This window comes from Meles meles, chromosome 7 (genome assembly GCF_922984935.1).
Source record: "Meles meles chromosome 7, mMelMel3.1 paternal haplotype, whole genome shotgun sequence".
Taxonomy (NCBI): domain Eukaryota; kingdom Metazoa; phylum Chordata; class Mammalia; order Carnivora; family Mustelidae; genus Meles; species Meles meles.
The window spans coordinates 81,906,845-81,925,864 of record NC_060072.1 but is presented as its reverse complement, the minus strand read 5'-3'; the positions used below and the strand labels follow the sequence as shown (position 1 = coordinate 81,925,864).

Here is a 19,020-nt window from a genome sequence, read left to right as displayed (position 1 = left end):
ACCTTCATCTTAGGCCAGCTTTACTAACTGTAAGACAAACAAGTCAGCAAGATTTCCTGATTCTCACACTCTCTGGGACTGTACTGAAATTATCACCTGTCTCAAACAACCCCACAGAGAAGTCCTCTAGTAGAAGGAACACAAGATAAGTATCACACAGAACACTATAAGCTCCTTAAAGACTCAATGTCTTAGGGAAGAAAATGCACAGATCATTCTTTATTTACGGTAGAATATTTGTGAAGAGTTAGGCGACTACAAACTAAAAAATTCTCTTTGAATTTTTATGAGTTTCAAACATAACACTCACCACAGTAGAAAGGGGAAAGATAACCTACCCCATGTTCCCATCCATTAGAAGAATCGTGTTGTATATGTGAGAAAATATGAAGAGAAACAGAATTGTGCTGAAGAACATTGTCATCCATGACCCATGATCCTCTCGAAACATTTTTAACCGGAGCAACTGACCTGCAATATAAGATATTATTAGAAATCAGTGTCCATCATGACTCACAATTTATATACCTTTGCTTTCTTTTACGGAATCTCTCTTACCTCGCTATATCCTGAGCTCTTTGTCACAGAATTACCTTGTGGGTCAAACCACTCTATTAATGTCCTTTCTGGTCTTTTGTCAATAGATGATCATGAATGAAGTCCAAGACAGCCTCCATATCATCCTGGAGCAAATAATACTAACATGAGAGTCTAGGATAGTCCAGCGATCATTCATGATGCTGCCCTGAGACCAAGAGGAATTAGGGCACGGCCCCCTGCTGCTTCCTGTTTCACTAATGTGTCTTTGGTTTCTGATATCCTGAAACTACTTCCGCAAATGGTAAAGACATTGCATAAGTTCCACATAATTCCCTTTTGTTGCCATAAGCCCACTCCTAGTAGGGACCAGAAAACAAAATCAAGGCAGACCCAATTGTTGAAGGTACATGAAAACTTAAAAGGAAAAATACAGTGTCTGTCATAAGATCCAGACAACACAGCCTCACCCTCAGCTAAAACACCCACACCTGCATACAGGTCTGTGCACAAGTGTGTGGGTTGAAGGGCTGGGGAAGGGCAGCATGTACACATTACAGAGCTTGGTGCGGCTCCCAGCAAAAGGTTATTTTCACCCTGATGCCTACAATTCCATTTACATAGATAAATGCTAAGATAAGAAAGAACGTTAAAATGCAATTATTTCAAGGAGGGAAAATGTGTATAGAGGAATACTAAAATAAACATTACTAATATTAGAATTAATGCAGAAACATTTCTTGATTTACAGTAGAGAACAGAAATGAGAGCATTACTATCCTGAAAGGTGAGAAAGATGACAAATGGTGGGAGTAAGAAACAAATGAATGTAGGTCACCCTGGCTTCTCCTAAGATCAACTTTGTCTAGTAGGCTTATTTCCATTCCTGAGAAAGTTATCTAAGTAATGATAAGGGAGATGATACACACATATAAACTACAGTTAAAATAAAGTAGGCCTGAAATCCTATAATAGAATTTCTCACTAGAGAAAATATTCCCTTTTTATTCATGATATGTCAAATTTATGAAAAAGACATACATATTTCCATCTGGAAATTGTCTCTCTAGGGATAGACCCTCTCATGAGGGTTACTGAGGATAGAGAGAAATCTTTTAAGATTTAATTACTAAGTTTTTCTTGTACCTCACTTTTATTCTATGGACTCTGAAAAACAATCTGAGGGTTTTGAAGGGGCGGGGGTAGGAGGTTGGGGGAACCAGGTGGTAGGTAATACGGAGGGCACGTATTGCATGGAGCACTGGGTGTGGTGCATAAACAATGAATTCTGTTGTGCTGAAAATAAAATTTTTTTTAAAGATTTTATTTATTTATTTGACGGATAGAGAGATCACAGTGGGCAGAAAGGCAGGGAGAGAGAGAGAGAGGAGGAAGCAGGCTCCCTGATGAGCAGAGAGCCAGATGCAGGGCTCGATCCCAGGACCCTGAGATCATGACCTGAGCCGAAGGCAGAGGTTTTAACCTACTGAGCCACCCAGGCACCCCTACGCTGAAAATAAATTTAAAAAAAAATAGCACTTTAGGGGGCACCTGGGTGGCTCAGTGGATTAAAGCCTCTGCCTTCAGCTCAGGTCATGATCCCAGGGTCCTGGGATCGAGCCCCACATCTGGCTATCTGCTCAGCAGGAAGACTGCTTCGCCCTCTCTCTCTGCCTGCCTCTCTGCCTACTTGTGATTTCTGTCTGTCAAATAAATAAATAAAATCTTAAAAAAAAAAAAAAAAAGCACTTGAGGTTTCATTTGGAAACCAGAAACATTACCCTAGCCAAAATTTTAAATAGAGTGAAAAAAAAGGAGATTTGGTTACATCATCTGGTTTCTTGGCCTGTGCAACAGAAGCAAAGGACAAATCTGAAAGTCAGGGGGAGTGTTAATTTTAACTCGAAGAAGAATGTGGAAAGCTCTCCTGTTGAAGCAAACCATACTAGCCGAGCAAATTACAACTTTACAGAACTTGCTGATTAACTGAATTAACAGTTATGGAAAACCAGAGATCTGCAAGTCTCCACACTGTACATTGTCAAGAATGTGATAAACAGATATTAAGAACAGGATGCCTGAGAGTAAAAAAAACTCATGCCAGAAATCTCATACTGTAAAGAGTATTATTCATTGTTGAGCAAAATATTGGATGTGTTCTGATGGCATGTGAGCCACAGTTCTAGGTACTCTAGAGTTACAGCTGAGAGCAAGGCAGGAAGGTGTTTGAAGTCCATCATTGTTTGGGTGATTAATGAAAAGGATCTTGTTTTAGACTCGGGGGCTGTCTTTGTCCAAGGTTCCCTTAGCTGCACGTCCTTTCAGCTTCAAACTAAGATTTATTTAATTCAGCAGTTTAGACTGAAGAACAGCAAAGATCAGCAATTAGAGTTCCTTGGAAATTTGAATGTGAATTTCCTTCTTAACATATGCATATGTCAAAAAAATTACTAATGGATGTACTTTAAAAGTCAAATCATAATGCTGGCGATTGAGGAGTGCTTTGCAAATAAAACATAGTAGATTAACTGTGCACTGGCTGAAATAACACAAAGTTAGTAAAAAGGGAAATGTGACAGTACCATTTATGCTGTCATTGCTAAGCTCATTGTCTGGCACTAATTTCAGTCATTAGAGTCATTAGAACCAAATGGCAGGTTAACATGGCCTGAAATTCACTTGCAATGTATAATGAAAGTGCTGCCATATATGAAGGACAGAACTGGTGTGGCTCCAGTGTTCAGTCAAATCACGTTATGAAAATTGTCCATAACTTACTTCAAGGTTAACTCACTGAGTGTCCATCCTATTGCCTGAAACACGTATACACAGATTGCCATCAGCTGTCCGCTGGCATAAGTGACTTCTCTTGCAAGCTAATCAAATCAGGAACCTCGGCGTTACCTAAAGATGTCACATGAAAATGGGCTGTCTCTGCCCTGTAGTATGACCGTACATTTGGTCTGCCTGGGACAACAGTGGCTTATGACTGTTGTCCTGATGTAATTATTAATAATGTCCCCTTCCTTTCTTAAGTATTCTGGTTTGGGTAATAAATTATATGCCACCTTTTCCATAGATCACAGAATTCAGAACTACTAAATAAATAAAATCTTTAAAATTCAGAATTTTATTTATTTATTTAACAGAGAGAGAAATCACAAGTAGGCAGAGAGGCAGGCAGAGGGAGAGGGGGAAGCAGGCTCCCTGATGAGCAGAGAGCCCGATGTGGACCTCGATCCCAGGACCCTGAGATCATGACCTAAGCTTAACCCACTGAGCCACCCAGGTGCCCCAAAGAATTCAGAATTTCTATCACACTTTCCCTTAGAGGAATTTCAGTAAATAACTAAGGGAAGACAGTCCTTATAGGTCAACAAGAGAAAAAGGGCATTGCTGAGAAGGTGCATACATTCCTGACAAGGTCATAAGTGACTTTTATTTTAATCATAGATATGTTTGTGAATATAAGTATATATTTATGTTAATAAAATTTGTCTTGGATTGTAGGGATGATCACATTTGATAAGGTCAAGGTAATTGGAAAATGAATCTTAGAACAGGCAGAAGCAGTAAGATAGTACACAAGCCTGTAGAGGTGTCAGAAGACACAGGGATTGGCTCTTACAAATGCTGGTTAAAGTCAAGTGAATTGCCCGAAAATCTCAGAATCTTTCCTAGAAATACAGTGGCTTTAAGACCAATAACATGTTATAAAATTCTAACAATATTAATGATCTAAAAACATATTAAAAAATATATAATGACCACACATATGTAATGGAACATTAAAAAAAAAAAAAGGCAAGTGTAATAGGGAGAATTATGGGGAAACTGTTTGGTTTCTTGGGGGATTTTTGCCATGTGTTCTCGTTGGCAAAATAAAAAGGAATATTTCCTTTCTACCTCACAACCAGACTTTTGTCCTATGTTCTGGGTACCTTTTGCTCAGGTGTGGTTCTCATGAGGAGGCCTAAAATAAGGAAATAAACAATCCCAGAAGAAAAGAAATAGAAGTGTCTGTGCTTTAACACAAGAGATAGGGATAGACCTACTCCTGGGAATTTGTTAAAGAAAGGGGTTCATTAGAGCGAGGACTTCTAGATTCAGAGAGAATACCAGATTTAGGCCTCCAAGGTGGCAGAACCTCATTTGGATTTAATTTAATGGATGTTGGTGAAAGCCAGCATCAAGGGTCATGGCATTGCAAGTCCGGTAAAGAGACTGAGCGCTAGCTAACCCTAACCCTAACCCTAACCCTAAGGGCATAAGACCAGTGGGGTGATCACCAACTTCCATTAGGAACACAACAACCTGGGCAGGACACAGCCAAGTGTTGGAGGAGGTCATCGAGAGAACATGATCCCCCAAGTGACCCTCAAGCCAGACCTAAGCATTCGGAGGCTCCTGACCCTTTCCCCTATCATTGGAATGCACGTTCTCCCCACAATTACCATGGTGGGAGCTGTTTTTAATGACACAATCTTGAGAGAGCAATGAGTTGTTGAAACTGTCCAGATGGGGGGCGGGGGGGCACCTGGGTGACTAGGTTATTAAGTGTCTGCCTTTGGCTCAGGTCATGATCCTGCGGTCTTGGGATCAAGCCCCACATCGTTTTCCTGCTCAGCGGGAAGCTGGCTTCTCCCTCTCCCACTATTTTCCCTCTTTCGCACTGTCTCTGTCAAATAAATAAATTATAAATCTTAAAAAAAAAAGAGAAGAGAAGAGAAAAGAAAAGGAAAGGAAACTGTGTAGATGGTATAAGTGACTGAACTCAGTTGAGGCCTCTATATGAATTTTTAAGACTGTGGGGGGCAAGTATAGAGATTTACTTGCCTTGTGAGAACTGAACGCATGCCTTGTGTATGTTCTCTTGCTTATTAAAACTGCCACCTCCCAAATGGAAGGTGCCTGACTCCTTCCTGTCTCTCTTTGCCCTCCATGCGTTGGGGCCAGTGTCAGATTTTATTTGAGAAATTCCCAAGGTTGCAAACCAGCACCATCTTAAACAGTACCATAGTGCCAAAGAGTGGGCCAAAGACCATCACCCAGGCAGCATTAGAAGAAGCAGATAACAGGTAAATACAGACTGAGGGATTTGTTTCCAGGACCCCTGTAGCCTTGGGACTATTTTAAACTTTACTGATTACAAAAAAAAAAAGGTAAGGTGATAAATTACTTGTATTGTACTCTCTGCTCACCTTGGTAAGAGGAATCGGAGCAAGATTTATATAATATAGAGGAAAAACTGTGGCATTACCACATAAGACCCTGACCAGGAAATATAAAAGGACAAATGAAGGTGGCACTTTCCTCAAGAGGACTTCAAACTGAAATTAATACCACTATCCATTAAAGCTCCTGCTCCAAAATCTCCTATATATGATGTGGCTGGCCATATGTACAATGTATATTTGCATGCACATAATGGATACAAATGTAAGACAAATACGTAATCTATAGCTCATTAAAATTTTTAATTTGTTGAGGTCAAAAGTTGTCCAAGTTGGAATAGCAGGCATTCGGCATCCCATTAAGAAGGTTCTTTGTTGCAAATAACAGAGAGGGAAGGAAGGGAGGAAGGAAGGAATAAACAGAATGGATGGAAGGAGGGGAGGGAGGGAAGGAGGGAGGAGGAGGGAAAGGGGAAAGGAAGAGAAGAGAAAAGAAAAAAACTAAAAACCAGCTTAAATTACAAGGAGTCTTTCTTTATTGCCTTCACATATTTTCTAATGAACATGTTTGCTCCTTAAAAAAAAAACATATATGTTCAGACATATATGTTCAGAAGATAATGTAGATTTACTTTAACTAAAGAAACAAATGACTTCAAGCAAGGCTTGATCCAGCACTCAAACAATATAACCAAGGCTGGATTTATCTCCATTTCCCAGCTTGATTTCTTCAAGGTGGGGTACCATCATAGCCAGCTCCTCCAACATGTTCAGACATACCTTCTGTAGTCCCAAGATGACTATAGCAATCCTGAGTAATATGTCTTCACTTTTGTCCAGGGAGGAAAACATAATGCTTCTGCCCCACTAGTTCTAAGGAAAAATATGCAATTCACCCCCATTGAGCTTGTTTGGGTTCTGAACCAATCACCATTGGCACAGTTAGAACAAGCAATGATTAGCAAAGTCTACGTCATATGCTAATTGTTAGAGTCAGGTTAAGTTAATTACCTGGTACTACATTGATCCACAAATGTAAATCAAGTACGGCAAATATTGTTGAAAATGTCAGAACCATAGGTGGAACATCCCCGGTCCTTGAGTCACTGCTTAGAACAAAGGTACCTGCCATGTTCTGGCTTTATATGAGTGAGAAATTCAATTAAGATGCACTCATTATATATTATGGAGATTTTTTATTACTGAAGCTAAGATTACCTTATCAGATATAAGAAGACCAATGGATCAAAGGCCCAGAAGGAAAAAAAGGGAGGGTCCAGATGGAATCTTTATTTCCTAGTCTTTCTTTATATCCTTAGTACTCAGCAGACTATATCGTAAAATATCTGCATTAAATTAAATTCTGATGGACAGATTCTAGAAGGAAAATTCAGAGCTGCCCACAAGAAAGGGCACACACACACACAAAAAAAAAGGGCACACATTTTCCAAAAGGAAAATTCTGTAAGTAAAATATGGGGGAAAATATATCTTGTTGGCAAGCTCACACAGCTCACACAGCTCAACTGCAGAAACCTAACACCCAGGACTTTGTATAATTTATTGTCTACTTGCGTGTGCCACATTCATCCATAACTGCAACACAGTGAGGACCATATTTGTCTTCTTCCCTACTGGTATCACCATGGCACTGGTACATAGCATGTCTTAGATAAATATTTGTCCAATTGCTAAACAATGAAGGGACACAATAGCATATAGAGCAACAGTGTACAAATGAATAAAAAAAAACCATCCTACCGTATGGCCAAAATCCTGTATCTCTGCAGATCCAGCAATCATACCCACCCTCTGTGCCACATGGAACCCACCAGTTCTTTGACCTTCACCTCCTCCACATTTTCTCACCATCTATTAGCCACCTCCTGAGCTCTACTTTCTATTTAGCATGAAATTTCTCTTTCCCTATCTAACTCTGTTTCCTCAACACCCTCGTTTCCTGTGCACCCCATATTTGTCTTAGGCTTGCCCTGCAACACCCCAACTTTGATTCAACACTATAGTTTGCTTTCTCTGATTTCAGTAAGCTGTGAAAAAAAGTTGCAAGAGTAGATTACTAAGCCACTACATAATCACGATGCCAACATCAGCAGCTACTGAGGTACTGCACATTAATAGTTTCTCGTGTACTTGTTGATCTCTTCCCTATTCTCCCCAGCATCCGTTTCAAATTTTGCCTCAAAGCTCCTACTAAGCCTCTTTCACTCTCAGAATATGACCTTGGCTCAAATGCAAGGAAATATTGCTGCCACCAAACATGATTTCCTTCAACTTCCTGGCCACTCACATGCATCTGCTTATCTATCCACACTTCCTTCCCTTGTTTCTCAGAGGATGCAATGCTCATCCCACAAAAGGACCCACCTGTGTCTTCTTAAAAGCATACCCTCCCCACTTTGGGGGCCTTGGTCCATCAGCCTTCCTTTCTCTCCTTTGTATTTTGAATCTCTCTCTCTCCTGCTTCTCTTCCCTCTGTCTCTAAAGCCTCTTAAAGCCATTCTAGAAGCAGTGCTTTCTTGACCCCATGTTCTTGAACTGTCATCCACTCTTCTTCCCTTGTATTCCAGATTTCGAGAAAAAGTATACACATCGTGCCCACTCCCTGAGATCTACCTTGCAATGCAAAGATTCTACTGAAATTGTTCTGGCAAGTTTCCCACATTGCCAAATCCAGTAGAAATACATTGACTGTTAACTTACAGGACATCTTGTTTGCATCTGACAGAGCAATTGTTCATGCTTGTCCGTTTTGACACTAACTTCCTTGACTTCTTGAACACCAAATATTCCTTGTTCTTTTTCTACTTTCCTGATTATTCTCAGTCACCTTTTTGGGCATCTCTTCTACTTGTCCCAGAAATGATGATGTTCCCCATGTCCATCCTCAGTTTTCACTTTTCTCGTATCACTACATGATCTCATCCACTGTTGTGGGTTTTACATCCAATATCTCCAACATAAACTGTTCCTCCTAAGCTTCAGATGGAGTCACCTGCGTGCTCTCGTCTGGAATGTTCTACTGCCAGTTCAAACTCAGTATACAAAAATGTATTCCAAATCTTCACCCCTACCTCCAATCTGACCCTTTCTATCCTAAATCCAATCCTACTTCTGAGTTTACCATCTTATTTTCAACGTAACTTAAGATAAATTCCATTCTTGATCTTTTTTCCTGCATACCTGCCATCTTGATCAACAGTCACCTTATTTTATGATCTTATACCCATACTCTTCTCTAGTAATTTGGGTTCTCACTGCATCTCTTTGGGAATATTACAACAACATAACTGGTCTTCCTCACTCGAAACTTTTCCGTTCCCAATCCAACCTCCATACAGCTAATAGAGCTAACTGAAATGCGACTTTGGTCACACTGTTCCTTCACGTAAAATCAATGGTCATCATTCCCCCATTGTAATTCAAGCTCCTTAACGTGGGCATTGCTTGATTTGACCCAAGTTTTCCTCTCCTTTCTCACCACTGCCTACTCTCCACTCTAGTTCCATCAACACTGAACAGATTTCAGCTGCTTATGATCATGCTGAACCTCTGCCTGGGATACTCTACCTTCTCCATCTGTTGACTAATTTCCTATGGGTCTTAACTCGCAAGTCAGAGATGATCTCTTCTAAGTAGTAATTTTCATTAGAGTCATAGCCAGAAAGAATTTATAGGAAGTACTCTATCAAGAAGTAATAAGCTCCCTCCAGTGCAGACAAGAAAGAATGGTCACTAGCCAGGTATAGTTTAAAGGGTTGAATTACATGACTTTTAAGATCTTGTCCAACTCTAGGGTTGTAGGTTTTTTTTAGTCAGTGAGAGGTTACTGTAGTCTGCTACCTCAAAATACTTTAAATTAAAAAGGGAAATCCTTACCTACTGAGAGGAAAAAAGGAAATGTTCCTCCTCATGTTTTCTCTGTCATTGTATGCCTCTCTAATGTATAAAATGAAGCTAAAGTAACACGCCGATAAGATTCCTTAAAGGCCAAGTTAATATTTAACTCTTTTTCTGAGAACACATTGACAATGATGTAAATCCTATTTCTTACATCTAGAATAAGACAAAGGATAAAAGGAGACTGGATCACAGCATTTCAATATTAACTGAACTTCACTTCCAATCAGACTAAAATAGGTATATGAAGTATTCACGGGTGATTTGTGTTAATTTCTAGTTTATAGGAACATGACATGATATGAATATTTTTTTACAATTTGCTAATTGAAAAATGGCAACAGAATAAAAATAACTAAAGTAAAACAATCCATGGATGGAACATCAGGAAAGAAAATTACCTAACAAAATACACCAGAATATCATTAGGGAGAAAGGATGTTCTAGTTAGACAAATGTAGCATTATATAAAGCACAAGATTATAAAACTTTTGTACCCTAAGGGTGCCATTCTACTAATATTCAGATCAAGTCTTGTTATTCAGTGTACAAAGAGAATTTAAAAAACTTTGAATAGATGGTTTTTCTTCACAGTAAGAGTAGGAGCTTAAACATAAAATGTTTGTTATCACTGAATTTGAAAGAACCAAATATTGAGAATTGAAATATAATCCTATATAATACTACAAATATGTATTACAATATGTAATTCGAAAGAGGTTCTAAAAAAAAAATAAAAAATAAGACTATGGTTAGATACCCAGCATAAATTATAGTGTTTTCAGCCCTAGAGTGTAACGTCAACTTCAGAAGTATGTATTACAAACTTTTAGTAAAGTATATATCTACTAAATAAACACATGTTGACATAAATAATTCTCCACAGAAAATAAAAGCAATAAACTTTCTATTTTATTGAGAGAGTCGAAATATTTTACTGTAATAACATGGCTTTTTCCTTTAGAATATTCTTAGGATTAACTGACCTAAATTGCTTGTTATTGCACAAGATGAAAAAGTATGATCCCAAAAAGAAATTAAAGTATTCATTTATTACTATCTATGACTTTTCCTATTAAGGAAAAAATAGCCACTGAATAAAAGGAATATTAAATTAACATTACATCTTAGCTTGTAGCATAAGATTTAGCAGCACACTTAATTTTTTTAGCACACAATTTATACATATAAATTCTACATATATGATATATATAATATATATACATATTAAATATTATGAAATTCTGTAATTTCAATAAAGTCAATTTGTTTTATATCTTCCAGACTTGTACGGGTGAAATCACCCTAAATAGCATTTTTAAGATCCAAACCCATCAAAAAAGAAAAAATTTATAAAATACGTTCTGAAATCTTTGAGGATGTAGTTATTATCACAATTTGTACTTCAAAATGGGCAATGGGATAGAAAATGTAGCTCCCAATTCTTAAAAATATTAACATAATCACACTATTAATAAATTTTCGTCATCATTATATTGATATCAGTTTGAAAACCAATAATACTAAAATAAGTTTTCATTTAATTTCAGACATTCTATTAATCCATGTAAAAAGGAAACACTGAATTGGCAAGACTAATCTCCTAATGGCTGATCCATGGTGTGAAGCAATTGTAATAAATCACAAGGTGACTGTCCACAGGACTTGGATACTAGCTCCTGATCAGATATGGAGTAGAGGGGACAAGAGAGTCTGGTCCTCCTACAACCATAAATGCTAGGAGAGCAAAACCAGGCCAGAGATGAAATTTTTAATATTTCTATTATCTGCATTCATGTATCCAGGTCTCTTTGACTCTTCCTTTCTATCTTGAACTTGGTTTTCATGCATAGTTTCTTATAAGTCCTCTGACTCTTTCAGACTGGTGTCTTGTACTTGCAAACTTGTTATTTTTTCTTCCGATTCCATTTTTAAACTTACTAAAGAAAGATATTATAAATTCATAACAGGTTTCCACTTCCATATGTAAAACATGTGGAAATCACCACTTCATCCTAACAACAAGTACCAAGTTGAAGAGATTTTAAAATGAACAACTCTCCTAGGACCTATAAGAGAGATGAGGACACAAGGCAGACTACTGCCCCTCAAGACTGGAGAAACAGATAGGCAAATAGAAGGAGCTTACCAGAGCAGAAACTCGCAAGTGAAAACTGCCTTGGGAATCAGTGCTGGGGTAGGAAAACTTGAACTGTAATAAACAAATTGCTAGAGGCTCAATGTGGAAGCTAAAAACCCCAAGAAGACACAGTCATAGAGGCCTTATGCTTTTGTAATTTTTACCTCTAGAAGCTCAACCAGGATCCTATAGTGAACACTGGAGAAACCTGCTGAGGTTCTCTCTCAAGGCTTCTGACCTGGATGAAACGTCAGCCTACTCTAGACATCCTCTTCCACTTAAAATGGCAGAGAGATGATTAAGAAGTACTTCTGAAGTTCACAACCCAGAAGTATAGTTTCACTAAAAGATGAGACCTAATCCTAGGACTATCGAACACTTCTTCTTTGCCCCCCACTTCCTCACCACCACATTGCTAAAGCATTCCCCTTACCTGGTACATCATGTTTGATCGTCAAAAAATACAAAGAATATTAAAAGGGAAACAAAAAACACTATTTGAAGAGGCAAAGCAAGCACTGGAAACTGACATAGCAATGATGTTAGAATTATCACACCAGGAATTTAAAACAATGATTAATAAGCCAAGGGCTCTAATGGATAAAGTAGATAGTACGCAAGAACGGGTAGGAAATGTAAGCAGAGAGATGGATTTCCTAAGAAAGAAGCAAAAAGAAATGCGGGAGACAAACACTGTAGCAGAAATTAAGAATGCTTTTGATGGGCTTACTAATAGGCTAAACGTGATGAAGAAAGAATCTCTGAACTTAAAGACATCTCAACAGAAATCTCTAAAAGTGAAAACTAAAGAGAAAAAAGACCAAACAAGGTAGAAGAGAATATACAAAGACTGTGGGACAACTAGAAAGGGCATAACATATGTGTAACAGGGATACTAGAAAAAGAAAAAGAAAAAGGAACAGGAGAAATATTTGAAAAATAGTGACAGAGAATTTCCCTAAATTAATGTTCAATGTCAAATAAAAGATCTGAGAAGCTCAAGAAACACCAAGCAGGATAAAGGCACAACAAAACAAAACTCTGCGTTTAGATATATCATTTTCAAGCTACAGAAAATCAAAGACAAAGAAAAAAAAACCTGGGAAAACCTTCCATTTTGAAGAACAGTGAGTGATAAGAACTACATCCAACTTCTCAGAAACAATGGAAGCAAAAAGACAGTGGAGGGAAAAATTTTAAATGTTGAGAGAAAAAATTCACTAATGTAGAATTCTATACTTTGTGAAATTATCCATTAAAAGTAAAGAAGAAATAGACTTTCTCAAACAAATAAAAACTAGTGGAATTTGTTGTCAGTAGTCCAGCCTTGCAAGAAATGTTAAAAGAAGGGGTACCTGGGTCGTAGCTCAGTCAGGTAAGCATCCAGCTCTTGATTTCTGCTCAGGCCATGATGTCAGGGTCGTAAGATCCAGCCCCGCATCAGGCTCTGCACTCAGCAGTGAGTCGGTTTGAGATTCTCTCTCCCCCTCTCCTTCTGCCCCTCCCCCTGCTCGTGTGCTCTCTCTAACATAAATAAATAAATAATTTTTTTGTTTTAAAGGAAAAAAGACAAGTTAAAAGAAGTTCTTTGGAGAAGGGGAAAAACTATAGGTCAGAAACTCAGAACTACACAAGAAAGGACTAGTATCAAAGACAGAAGAAGTGAAGTTAAAATAAAAGCTTTTTGTTCTCTTACTTTTAATTGATCTAACAGATAAGTCTGTTCAAAATAATAATAGCAACAGTGTACTCAAGTATGTGTACATCTCAAGAAGTATATATATATGCTTCTGTATGTATCTATGTATATATACATGACATGAATGACAGCAATGACAGAGGGACAGGAGAAACAATTAGGATTATTGTGTTATTACAAAGTACACTACCTATAAAGTAGTATAGTGTTATTTGAAAGTGGATTGAATTAGTCGTAAATATATACTACAAACTCTAGGGCAATGACTATATTTTTTTTTAAATGCTAGCTGATAGACTAAGGAAATAGAGAAAATGGAATCATATAAAATAGTGCCCGGTTAGGCAGCATCAGAGAAGCCTAGTGTAGGGCTAATGTAGCCCCATTACCCTGCTTCTGAGTATTCTATCTGAGGCATGAGAAACAGCAAAGTTTTGCTTCTCCATTTGGTAAGCACACAGACTATCCCAGGGCCTGTGTGAATATCAGTGCCTTTTTCCCATTCTCCTTTTCGCATAGTTCTTTCCCTCGCTATCATGGTTCCCTTATAGGCATGTGCTGATCACACCTCACCTGAAGACCAAGGCGTATCTGCTGGTCTTGGGAATTACTTCTCTGTGCTTTGCTCTCCTCTCTAATACCTACTCTGAGTTCTGCCTCAGCCTCTCCACACGCCCAACTCTGTCTCCTCAACTCACAGAAATGCTAGCCTCCGTCTGATGTCCTCCTTCCTGCATGGAAGTCGGGAAACTCTCTCCAGGAAGCAAGCTGGGGTAACTGTAGGCCTCACTTTTGTTAAAAAAATAAAGAAAAGATCTTAAAATCAGGCAGTGAAGTCAGATTACTTCAAAGCAACATTTTCATACTGACAGACTACTTCCCCACTGTAACAAAGCATGCCATAAACAGGGCTTAAAAGTACCATCAACCTAGAATTATGTTCCTAGTGCAAATATCCAATATAATGAAGGCAACTGTCTGAAGGCATCAAAGAGCAAACAAGGCAGCCAAGATTTAAAGGGTCAAGATCCCTGAAGGAAGAAAAATGCACTAAACGAGCTGCTTTTTCCCCTAGGACGATTTGCTGATTTTCATTGTGGGACACAGGGACCACATGGAAAACCGTGGCTTAGAGTTTGAGGCAGTCTGAGTGGGTCAGACAGACAGAAATTCAAATTCAGGGTTTCCAAAGTAAACAAGACATGAAGAATCAAATACCAAATATCAAAATATCAGAAAAAGGGAAACTCAAAAAGTGAGCCCAAACATCTAACATAATTTCCCACAGAGCATTTGCTGACACCTAAACTATGTAGGTTAGAGTTCAAACCAAGCAAAGAACAGCTGATAAGAGAATAAAAATAAGTATAGATTTTAGCAGTCTCATGATGCTTAGGAAACAAAAATCGGAAATCAGGAAGTAGTAGAAGAACTCTGAGCAAAGTCTGACGTATCAGTTATGATACATGAAGGACTATATCCTAGACTATATCTTAGAAGGAAGGACAAACCAGAAACAGACCAACCCAAAGAAAGTCCGAAGCCCAGTTTCTATCTGTTTACCAGGAGAAAATTAAAATTTCCCTAGGGAAGATCATCATGAATCTCTAAAGTTCTTCACATATTATTTCTGATATTTAAGTTTAAAAAAAAAGAAGGTATAGAAGGAAACAACACAAGAAAAGTTACTGAAAACCAAGAGGGGGGGAAAAAAAACAATATAAACAGACTCGTTGATGATGTACATACTACAGTTCTAAGACACAGAAGTCAAAATAACTATAATCAATATGGTCCAGAAAATAGATGAGATTATGAATTTTACCAAAGAACCAAACACTATTTTTGAAAATCAACTGGAATATCTAGACCTGAAAAATAACAACAGAAATTAACAACCACAGATTTAATAGCAGTTACATATATACATACTATGTGATTCTAGAATTTCTAGAATTTCTAGAAAATTTCTAGAAAATACAAACTAAACAGAACAGTAATTGCCTAAATGTGTGAAGGGATGGGAGAAAGGGATTACCAAAGCTCATGCAGAAACTTTTATCTTGATTGTGGCAACAGATGGATACATATGTCAAAGTTTATGAAACTATATAGTTAAATATATGTATATATTTATATATATAAAACTATATATAGTTAAATATATATAGCATGTCAATTATACCTCCCAAGAGTTACTTAAAATTAAGATAAAATAATACTATCTTTTAGGATTTAAAACACAAATGGAATTTAAATTTATGACAAAAATAGATCAAAAGATAGAAAAAGACAGAGTTAAAAGCTATAAAGTTCTTGTAAATTGTTGGCAATATTAATTAAAGATAAACTCCAGTAAGTCAGTTATGTGTGTTTTACTTTCCAGGATAATCACTAAAAGAATAAAAATATGTATAACTGACAAAGTAATAGAATGAGAAAAATAAAATATAAAAAATATTTAATTTATCCAAAGAAAATTAAAGAGGAGGGAAAAAATAACTTAGGAAAGATAAGGCAAACCAAAAGCTAGCACATAACAAAATGCTAGATTTAAACACAAATATATTGGTAATTAATAAGTGAAAATAGACTAAATATTCCACTTAAAAGACAACTGTCACAAAGATTTTTAAAATTTTAAAGCACAAAAATTAAGCGAGTATATCCTCTATATACCTTTATTTAAAAACCTTCTACAGGTTGCACTTCAAGGAAAATAAACCTGATTCCAGAAATGACCTCTACAGACATACCTGAGACAAAAAAGAATGGTGAGAAAAGAAATTGATCAACATTATCAAATCTACACAAATATCACTTGTATAAAATAATAAAAATGTTAATATCTACTTTGTGGGTTAAAAAAAAAACTGGAATACTGAAAAACAATTTCATATAAGTAAGAGGAGGTTGATCTAGTTAAAATGTTCTAAGGAATTTGGGAAATAATTAAGACAATGGTTAGATGGAGACTTGCTAGATTTTAAAATATGCATAGTAAAATCACAAGAGTAGCCACTAAGGGAGTGGCCATTGAACACATGACTTACACACTAAATGGAAGTGTACAAGAGGGATAGAAAGATGAAAGGAACAAACAAATGAACGAAATTCAATCAGCATCTCCCATCTAAAAAAAACTGCTCCCTATTTCCAGTGCCACTGCCAAAGAAAGTCTGAATATAAGGAAATACCAGACTTAAGAAGAAGAATAAGAGAATAAACTCACAGAATGCAAAAGAAAGAAGGTAACAGCAAAAGATAAATTGAATTGAAGGTAAAAATAAAATATAGACTATAAACAAAGTAAAAAAATTGTTTTATAAAGCAGAGAAATCTTTGACTAATGAAGAAAAAGGAAGACACTAGAAAGCACTAGAATTATGTTAACTTGAACCTAAAATTCAGATGTGATTGATTTTTTCTCACCCTGAATTTCATCGCTTATGAAAATATTTCTCAAAACAACTTAAGCACTGCAGTTCTGAATTTCTATACAAGAAGAGTTTAGAAGAAGCAATCCAGCTAAAGTGGGGAAAAGAGTGTTGAATCAAGTTATATAGCACTTTACGTAAAATGCTGGAAAAAAACAATTATCCATAAATGAGAGGGATATGCCAGTAAGTGTTTAAAGACTAAAGCTCCCTGGGTGCTTCTACTGAGTTTTGGTAAGAACTTCACACTGCCAGTTTTGAACCAAATTACTCCAATGAAGTAGCAAAGGTTCCTTAACATGCTGGCATTGAATAAATCCAACGTATACGAAACCAAGTTCTAGATATAATATGTTTTTATAAACATACATTTAATGAGTCTATACAGTTGACAATTTTCTAACTACATTATCTTTTCCACACGTATTATTTCCATAACTGCTGAAAGTACTGGGGATACATGTGTTTAACATGCACTGTGTTATGCATATGTGGCAGGTGGCTGGTTTGCACCTAAAGTTGGGATTTAGACAGGTCTGATGAATTGAAAGAAAAAGTTTCCAAATTTTCAATAATTTATTTTCTTAAAGTATTTTGGCTGGGTATAAAATAAAATAGGCAAAGCAGTATTGTATCCAAAGCACACAATGATACATATTACAGTGAAGCTCAGTCCATGGATCCAGGTCTTAAGACCTACAAGACATAGGAACATACCCTTTGGATATTTAGGAATAAAATACACAATTCAGAGGAACAAAAAATATTTTTTCCCACTTTTGGGTGAAAATAAGTACAAAGCTGAAGTATGAATGATTTCATAGAATTCATTATTATTTTAGCAGCTTAAGCCTTTATAAAGTATGGTAGCCAATCTCCAAGATGGCCCCCACCAAGTCTCACCTCTTGCTAGTCATCCCACATGTAGTAAACTCCCAACTGAATTACAACTGGTCTACACGACCAATAAAATATGGGTGAAGTGACAAAGAATGACTGCCAAGGCCTGGTTATGAAAAGCATTGCAGTTTCCACTTTGGTCTCTCTCTTGAATTGCTCATTCTGGGGAAAATCAGCTGTCATGACTTGGGCAATTAAGTTGCCCTATGGAAAAATCTCCATGGTGAGGAATTGAGGGCTCCTGTGAACAGCTAGCACCGGCTTGCCATCCCGTTTGAGAGAGCAATCTTGGAAGAGAACCTTCTGGTCAAGTCTATACATGACTGTAGTCTTACCTGATATATTGACATTAACCTCATGAGAGCTCCCAAGGCAGAACTGCTTAAGTTGCTTCCAAATTCCTCACCCAGAAAAACTATGTTAGATCACAAACACTTATGCTTGTTTTAAGCCTGTGAATTTTGGGATCGTTCGTTAAACAGCAATAAATAACTCTAGGCTCTGTAATTATTCTGAAGGCCAATAGGATCCACTTTAGAATCTGAGCCATGGAAATAACAAAATCTAACATGATATATGATATTTAGAGGAAAGATCAGTGACAAAATAGAAATAAAAGTAAAATATTCATAGTATAAATACTTACTTTACCTTAATAAGATGTTTGACATTATGATGACAGAGCAAAAGAGCCTTTGTGAAAATTACCTTTCACAGCATGAAAGCCTTTGAAATAACTGAAAAATTTCAAAGGGCAAACTTTGTGTAGCAAATGTCACTAATGATATTTTCCTTTGATCTCTACTATAATTCACATATGCATCATATTTTCACCATATTTTATATCATTTTAGTCAGAGTTTTGATGCCTGTATTACTGATAAAACAATGGATACAGGAGTTATTTTAGATGATTGGTGTCTACGCAAACTAAATGAATAATAGTACATTGTAATTTAGATGTTAGAGTTCTTTCATCTGTAAGCATGCAGGCAATAGTGCTTCTGTGTTTTAATCTACTAAAACGTATAACTCAGCTCAGATATAGAAAGAATAAACAAGCAAAACAAGTAAGGAACCACACCACACCCTGGATAGCCAACAAATTGCATTTACAGAAAAGAGATAAAAATACAAAACCCATTAGAATCCACAGTACCATTTTTGCTTGATTGCTACTCTTAACCAAATCCACTATTTTATTTAGTTCTTATT

General features: G+C 36.9%; 1 protein-coding gene across 3 annotated transcripts in view; it reads right to left on the bottom strand.

Annotated features, from left to right (window-relative positions):
• The window catches only part of TMEM117 (transmembrane protein 117), a 498,717-nt gene that overhangs the window by 407,983 nt on the left and 71,714 nt on the right, over positions 1–19,020 (bottom strand). For all 3 annotated transcript variants that reach the window (XM_046013709.1, XM_046013713.1, XM_046013710.1), the window contains exon 3: positions 339–471. In XM_046013709.1, the coding sequence (XP_045869665.1) occupies positions 339–471 (133 nt within the window). The remainder of the gene's footprint in view (positions 1–338; positions 472–19,020) is intronic.